Source organism: Sphaeramia orbicularis, chromosome 2 (genome assembly GCF_902148855.1).
Source record: "Sphaeramia orbicularis chromosome 2, fSphaOr1.1, whole genome shotgun sequence".
NCBI classification, from domain to species: Eukaryota; Metazoa; Chordata; class Actinopteri; order Kurtiformes; family Apogonidae; genus Sphaeramia; species Sphaeramia orbicularis.
Genome location: NC_043958.1, coordinates 12,565,054 through 12,573,714, shown reverse-complemented (window position 1 = coordinate 12,573,714; position 8,661 = coordinate 12,565,054). Strand labels below are relative to the sequence as shown.

The following is an 8,661-nucleotide window of genomic DNA, read 5'->3' as shown; positions in this document are numbered from 1 at the left end:
CATGGAGTTGGATTAGTGACAGTGGATGGAGACACTTGGTTTATGTTCAGTTATTGATATCTTTGCTGAAAAAGCCACTTTTTCTTTAGTTTTCTCAGTTTCTGATATCCCAACCCTCAATTTTAATCTGAGGTTTTATGAACATCTACATGATCAGTAAATTAAATATAGGAAAATACATGATTTACACTGAAAAAATACAAAATACAGATGATAATGATACAATAAATGGTGAGTAATCACTCAGAAAGGTTAAATAGACAGAAAAACTCATTTGGAAGGTGCCATAAAAGTAGCACTGGGTCTTTATGAGTTAATATGAACATAAAATTAATATATTCCCATTTCCAAACCAAGCAGCACCTTGTTAAGAAACTTTTCTTTAAAGAACAGACTAAAACTTTACCTGAACAGTGTGTATTAAATACATTTCAGTTAGCCAATACTTTTTCTCCTGCTTTATTTACAGATTTTAATGTTAACATCTAAAGTCAACGCCACTGTCTGGTTAGAATTTCATGTGATATTGCACTTTTGTATTTGGGTTTGAGATCTTGGAAAATAAATACATGTTGAATGTAAAGTTGATAGAAACTAAGAAAGCACAAAGAAATGGATGATATCTAAAATTCTTTAAATGCGATTTATTATATTTTTGTATTGAAGAAATTAGCATTTATTGTAAGACTGAAGAAGAAAAGTTGGAAACCTGGGAGTGAAAATGCATCGATATGTAAACTATTGCCTACTTTATGCTTATTGTTAACTATTTAACTTTTTTTCATTTATGTTTTAAGTTTAAGCCTCAGAATTTTTTCTGTTTTGTTGTGTAAGAGAAAATAGTTATTATTTTCATTCATGTACTTAATTTTTTATTTTAATTTATTTTTTATTAGATTTTCTTTTTTACCAGTACAATAAAATGTATACATTTAAACACAGCTCAGTTAGTTTCTTTTCCTTTTTCTCAGCTGTATGTGTATTCCTACAAACCTCCATAGGCAACATGGGATAGAAATTAAAGAAAACAATAACAATCACAGCAAACAAACAAGAAAAGCACTCCGCCAAGACACATCTGTCCCCCGCCGATCACCACCAAAATTTAATCATCTCTTCCTTGTGCCAGTATCAACATTTCCTGAAAATGTCACGAAACTCTGTCCATAACTTTTTGAGTTATCTTGCTAACAAACAAACATGCATGCATGCACACACGCAAACACACAAAGCAAAGTGACCACAATACCTCCTGGAGGAGGTAAAAATGTTCACTCCAAAAATAAGACTATAGGCGTAAATCCTCATCAGAAGCAGGACGATAACACCTTGATAAACAACACGGGGCTTTGCATCACCAATAAAAATTATTGCGGCAACAAAGGTGACATAGGTTCCCATCTTTTAGTAAAGGTGGTTTTCTGAAGCCTTAGTAAGAATGTGACCTGCTCCATTTGGTAAATATCCCAAACTTTTTGAATCCATGTATTATATGAGGGAGGTTCTGGTTTCATTTATCTGATGGTTATAGACTTTAAAGCAGCAGTGGAAAAATATACTTAAGAGGTATTTATCTGCCCTTCTATCCAGACCTTCTGCTATTACTCCCAGTATCACCACTGTGAGGTTTTGTGGGATGTACTTTTCATTTTTATCATAAAGGGACAAAATAAACAGCCATCTACTTATATTACATATACATTTGTTATTGATGAAATAAGTAATTTTGGGGGAAAAACAAGCAAAAATCATGTGAGTTGCAGCATTGGGAAGGTGTTTACTTCCAAATGTTTTTGTGTTAAGTATGTTTTGTGCACTGTCCTCATGTGTTTCCTACCTGGTGGTGTTGTGATGAGGCCACTGCCACTGACTGGCTGTTTTTGTTGTGATCAGGCTTTTCGGCTGAACCACCTGCCCAGGGTCAATGGGAAACACAAACAGGATTACAGCCTCGACCGTGGAGGGCAGGATTTCCAAGAACTGGGCCACAGCGGTGCCTTTCATCTCACGGGAGCATTAATCCCACCAGCAAGACAGACTTCCCCATTAGTTCAGAGAGTAAAAGCAATGGACCTGATCGAGGCTCAGACGTTTCTCACTGGTCTTGGTTTGTCACACATTAGGCGGAAGATGCAATCAAAGAAAGTAAAGTGTGCCAAAGTTGACCTAAAGTCAGTATGTGACCTCAGTGTTTGGTTAGAGTCACAGAAAATGGACAAGACTGACTAAATGGGACAAAGACAGAACTGGTCCTCATACTAGTGACATAAAAAAGACCAAAAAATAAATAACATACACAACTTCATTCTAAGCTGCTACTCCTGTTGTGTCTATTATTCATCAGATACGATCCTCTAACATGTTCAGGTAAAAAATAGAAAGTCATCGTGCTACGGGGATAAAATGCTGGACCTCGAAGTCCTGCTGGCTTACCTGCCTCATCTCCTGCTGTTAATTATTAAAGACACATTGGAAGTGAAGATAGTAAATGCAGAGCACTGGGTGAGCCTCTGCTTCCTGGTTCAGCTTCACTTAAAAGACAAACAAAAAACCATATTGAACTGGTGCAAACTGCAGAACGCAACTAAAAAACAATAAGACTTTTTACTGTGGAAGTGAAGCTCACAATCTACATTTAATGTATATTTAGTGTAAACTGAATTATATGTTTAACCCATAAAGACCCAAACATCCAACATCTACCAAAATCATCTAATGATAGAAACTGTTTAATACCTGCTGAACCACTGTTCATAAAACATCAACAAATATCAGATGAAGTTAGTCCTACTGTTTTTATCTACTTTTGAGTTAATATTGTCATAAAGAGTAGGATGTCCTGTGTCCTCAAATTCATCATCATCAGTTTAACTAAGATCACATCTGACAATGATTACACCAGGAATTTGGATTCTTCTATGAAGTAAATGAAAATGACCTAAATCTCCTTATGAAGGCTCTATTCTATGGTTTATGGAGAATAAGAATGACTTTGTAGATGTTTCATTTGCTTTATGGATATTCTAATCACCAATTTAACCCATAAAGACCCAAACAACTACCGATGACCAAAACCATCTACTGATCTAAAATGTTAAATAACTGCTGATCCATTAATCCTATCAATACATGTAAATAATTGATATAAAATACAGTTTATCATCTTTTCATGATCATCAGATATGACCCATTTGGACGTACAGAGGCTCCGTAGTTACCATGGAAACACGGTCATCTTCTACAACATTGATGCACTAGTAAAACCCATGGAGTCTGATAAATGACAGTGGATGGAGACACGTGGTTTATGTTCAGTTATTGATATCTTTGCTGAAAAAGTTGCTTTTTCTTCAGTTTTCTCTATTTAAAAAAAAAACAACTTAACTTTAATCTGAGCTTTTATGAACATCTGCATGATCAGTGAATCAAATATAGGAAAATACCTGATTTCTACTGGAAAAACACAAAATAAAGAGGATAATATTACAATAAATGGTGTTAAATCACATAATAAAGGTTAAATAGAGAGAAATTCATGTGGAATTGCCACAAAAGTAGTGCTGGGTCTTTATGGGTTAAACGTAATAGACTACAGTGATGACCTTTAACAACTCAGTAAACGGCAGTTAGTGGTGACTTTCAGGTGATTATATAACATGATGATGATAATTTTATTCCTTCTCTGCAGTAAGATCCACTAAAGCCTCACACAGGGAGCCTTTTGTGGATGTCAGAAAAATGACTTCTTTACAACTGTGCTCAATAATATAAAATTGTAATTATTAAAACAGTCACGAAGCTACTCATACGCAGGCTGAGAGCTGAAATATTATTGAGTCTCAATTGATAATAGAAACATTTTTTCAGATTAAAACACTTTTAATTAGTTTTTTTTTTTTATTAAGGAACAGCAGTTTGCATGAATTTGATGAAATCATTATGACATTGTACCACAGATGGCTGATGTTTGGCACCAAAATTGATTTATTTATCTTTTTTTTTTTTTTTTTTTTTTTTTTTTTACAGTGTACATTATAGAAAAATATAAAGTACCAAAAGTTCACAGTGTCCAAAAGGCAGTGTTTAGTCAAATTCACATCATCATATTCAGCATAAGTGTTTCTTTTTTTTTTCTTTCTTTTTTTTTTGGAGCAAAGCAAATACATTTAGTGAAGCTTAAGCAAATTTGAAGCTATATATTATCATTAGGAGGGTCTTTAAATACAAAACACAGCATTTTTTTATCACACAGAATGAAGATTAAAACTGAATATTTTCATCATCTTGGCCAAATATACACAGAGATCATTTGCACAGTTTATACATGAATGTAGTGTATAGTTTGGGGCATGCCAGAACACACTTACTGTATTATTAGGTGTGTTTGTTTCATGCTACATAACACTGTAAAGGGTTAGAAACACCTGAATTCAGTTGTTGGTATTTACATTTTAGAAACAGAAGAAATGCAACACACATTTTACAGCACAGACTTAAATATTATTAATACGTCAGTGTACAGAGGGTGGATGAGAAACCCCAGACTGGGAATATTCTGTTTTGAACACTGTTAAAAACATCTGATTTATTCTGTTCACATACATTTTTTGATGAGGTGGATTAGAGGGTAAAGACTTTGTGCAGTCATTAAAATAATCCAATTGTACTCATATGGGAGGAGCTGTAAAAACCCACTTTTGGCTCGTTGTGCTGGAATTCACTGTAATGTTTCAGTCAAGGAGTCTAATTTGTGCGGTTCTGTTTTTGCCTGCATTTATAGCTTTGTTTGTCAGAAGCATAAGGCAGAAATTAGTGCACCGATTTTCAATTATCCATTTAATTTTTGAGCCGGGCTGAATCCTGGACCTGTTTTTCTATTTTCCTAACATTGTGATGGGAATATTCACCTCAGATCTCTCATAATCTCAAATAAATTTAAGATTGTACTGACTGTAATATAAACAAAGGGCGATCAGCAGTAAAATTTAAATTGATTCAAGAATTAGTGTCTTTTACTCAAGGCAAATATTTGTCTACAAACTAGAATAAAGTTTAACATATAAGGAAAATAAAATGTACAATAATAAATAATTAAATATTTACTTTGAGGACATTCCAGTTCTATTGTTAGGACCAAATGAGGTTTTTTCTTTTCACAAATTACACTGTAAAAAAAATCTAATGTTATGGTTTCTACACTGTTGCAAGAACCGTTCTCTAGACATGAACCTTGTAGATTGCTGAATGTGTTTTTGTACCTACTAGACATGCAGGAAATGGCCTTCACCATTGGTTTTGACAGTGTAACGGAGCTTATTTCCTGTTTTACAGCTTCCATTTATCACATTACAACATAAAAAAATCAACTTAAAGACACATCTGAGTAGGAAAATTGGAGCATTAATCCCTTACAGATATGCTGTATATGCTGAGCTGTGTGTTTTTTTGTCAGTTACCTTGTTTTGCCAAAGCGAGGGCTCGTTTATGTCGTCACTGTCTTTTATATTGTCATTTGTTATGCACCAACATCTGAAAAATATAAGTGTGAATAACAACAGTATTCCCTGTTTAAGCAAGGAACAGCAGATATAGAAGCAATCACAAAGACTGACATTTGTGAACTAAAATAATTCATATAATCTGCTGACAGTCAAAACGTCCAGTACATACAGTGGGACAGTATCCTCTTCAGTGTTGTCGTCAATCATCTACACTAATAAAGATTGAAATTAAAGCCAGAAATCTCCAAGCGTCTTTTTTTTTTTTTTTTTTTTTTTTTGCTCCAAGAATGTTGTGGAGGTTTCTTACTCACAAGTGTTCATACAGAGCAGCCTCCGAACTCACTGGCGAAAAGAAGCAGAAATTCTCCACAAAAATACCCAGGGGGTGTCAGTCCAGGGACAACCTGGGTACATATGGTGTCTGAGGTCTTGTTGAGGCCCTGAAGGTCTGGGTCCGACCCTGCTTCCACACTGACCTGAGCACAGACAGAGCACCTCAGGGTGTGTGAATAAAAGTGGAGAGGAAGAGGACAGCCGTGTGGTTTCCGTTAACAGAGCAAAGTGCCCTGGTTCAAGTGTTTACGTCACTGTCGCTTAATCGCTGAAATTTTACACACAAAGGACTGAAGTTTACCTGATTACACACAGATCCTTGTTAGTAACTGGTTCACTGCCTGTATGACACACTCCGAGGACACTTCTCTTCTCAAAAACAGGAGGGAGCAACAAAGCAAGCAATCATAATCCGAGGCACAAACAAACATCTTCTCTGGGTTGATGACACTTTCCAGATGCTGAAAAAAAAACACCTGCATCAGAAAAACTCCTCTCATTGTTGGTCCTGTCACAGTTTGTGATATTTGTTCTGTGTTTATCTGTGTCCATTGTCCCCCACCAGAACTGTGGCTTCATGCAATTGTGGGGAAAATTTGTGTTGGAGAAGGTGATTGTGACTTTACAAACCTACAGAGGGATAATTCAGAATGTGGTGGTAACTCCTGCAAAAACAAGCACATATCTGCAGAGAAGACAGGATCCACTGACAGACCATAAACAGATCTGCTCTGCCTGTAACCAAGAACTTTGTGTTTTTACAACTTGAGTTGTAGTTTTGTAGCTGTGGTTATCACTCCTGAATTTTACACAACCAGTAAAAAAAGTTATAGAACACTCCTGCCTTTTGATGAAGCATAAAACTGTCCGATAGTACGACAACAAATAAAAATCACAAGAAAGTTGTTCAGCAAACAATAAATTTCAGTATTTTTTTTTCAAACAAAAGCTCCAAATGTATGTCATTTCTGTATTTCTTGAATGTAACGGTCTGGCCCCTTTTTGACCTACTTTATCCAATCAGAGAAAACATCTTTAAGTTTTGGAGTTTTAGTGAATAGAACATGGACTCTGCTTTAGGTGAAACTTTAGGAAATTACAAAGTTTCTCTTTGCCCCTTTGATTGACCTTAGAAATAGGAAAATGTATCTTACAGATTACTCAATAATATAAGTCATCATGTGTTGGAGCCTGAAGTCCTCTCCAGTTGTTACAGAACAGAATTTGGACAGAATTTGAGTTTGCAGAGGTTAAAACTAAGAAAATCAGATATGTATTTAATCACAATCCAACTTTTTGTTGTACTGACTGGTTCTGTCCACTGCAAAGAGTCTAATCTGAAGGAAATACAAAAGAAGCAGAAGCAGATTTTCTCCAAAGTTTTCCACTGTGATCAAGACCGTGTGTTCAATGTTTTTCCTGGAAATGTCACCTACCATTAACACCCAAACATTTACAGAAAGAATTATCAGCCAGATTGAACATTTCCTACTACATTTACAGTGAACATTTTCCTATTAAGTGGATTATCAAAGGTTTATACAACACCTCTCCTACAGATCTGACCTGTCTCAGATTGAGGCATTTTTATTCTGACTGGACTACTATTTCATTTATTATTGGAACAATAGGGTCATGTAAAAAGATGCCCTAGTTTTCTATGTGAAGCCACATTCTTGATTTGTTATTTATTTTTTTTCATAGCATATACTACCTCACAACTGTGCAATATTGTCCGTATGTTTGCGCAGGTTTAGTGATTCAGTTTGTCCATTACTTTAATGGAGACAGAGGATGAATGTTCAAGGTTTTGTTAACTTCACTGCTGCTGAAAAGGACTAAATTAAACAATGACTGCAACCTGAAAAAGCCTATATATTATAATTTGCATCTATTGTGTCTGACCTGACTGTTTAACTTTAAGTGTACATTAATTAAATAAAAACAGGGTGTCCTGAAACATCTGACTGGAGTGTAAACAGCAACACCAAACTCACAACAATAACAGAAGTTGTACTAAACCTTTTAACTCTGATTTTACTGCATGCAGCTCAATGCTTACACACTGTATGTGATCAAGACCGTGTGATGGTCAATGTTCTCTCATTTCTAATGATTTATATCAATTCGACCCCTCTCAATATAAAAGTGAACGCATGTAATCTGTATAATTTGGGCAAAATGGTTCTTTAAGCTCTTATAAATAGTTGTTAAAACTTGTCTGGAGAGATGAGGAGTATTGTTGAATCCAAATCTTGGCATATTCTTCGGAAAAAGAAAGACTCAGAGGGTGTAAATGAGGTGGATGGTGGGTCCAGCCTCCTCTCAGCTGTGCATGTAGGTCCTGCAGGGGGAGTCCGGGTGGAAGTCGTACTTGCTCAGGCCAGGAGGGTAGTAGGTGGTGGTGAACATGTTGCTGGAGGGCAGCGGCGAAGAGAAGTGGTTGCAGGTTTCATCGTTAACGTGGAGATTGTTCTTGTTTAGTGTCTGTATCAGGTAGTAGAAAAACAGCAACAACCGATCATGAACGACAACATTTAAGATCAAATAGATTATGTTCATCATGTCCTCCATTCCAAATGTTAGAGATTTTCTTGTGATCAGACAAGTAGAATTGAGGAAAGATGGGGTTTTTTTTACCTGTTGATGGATTCAATTCAAAAGATGGATCAAGGAGGCCACTGAAATAAGAAAACGTGGGAGCAACACCATAAACTGGGGCGAGGGGGCATACACTCTTCCTCATACCTGGGACATTGTTCTTCACCGGTGGCGGGGGAGCGGAGAACGGACGTGGTGGGGACGGGAAAGTTTATCTTGAAAAGTT

General features: G+C 36.0%; 1 protein-coding gene across 1 annotated transcript in view; it reads right to left on the bottom strand.

Moving 5' to 3' along the window:
- Positions 1-4,022: 4,022 nt before the first annotated feature.
- LOC115435929 (semaphorin-5B-like) overlaps positions 4,023-8,661 on the bottom strand; it is a 57,453-nt gene continuing 52,814 nt past the window's right edge. The window contains exon 23 of the mRNA XM_030158563.1: positions 4,023-8,321. Coding sequence (XP_030014423.1) covers positions 8,160-8,321 — 162 coding nt within the window. The 3' untranslated portion in view covers positions 4,023-8,159. The remainder of the gene's footprint in view (positions 8,322-8,661) is intronic.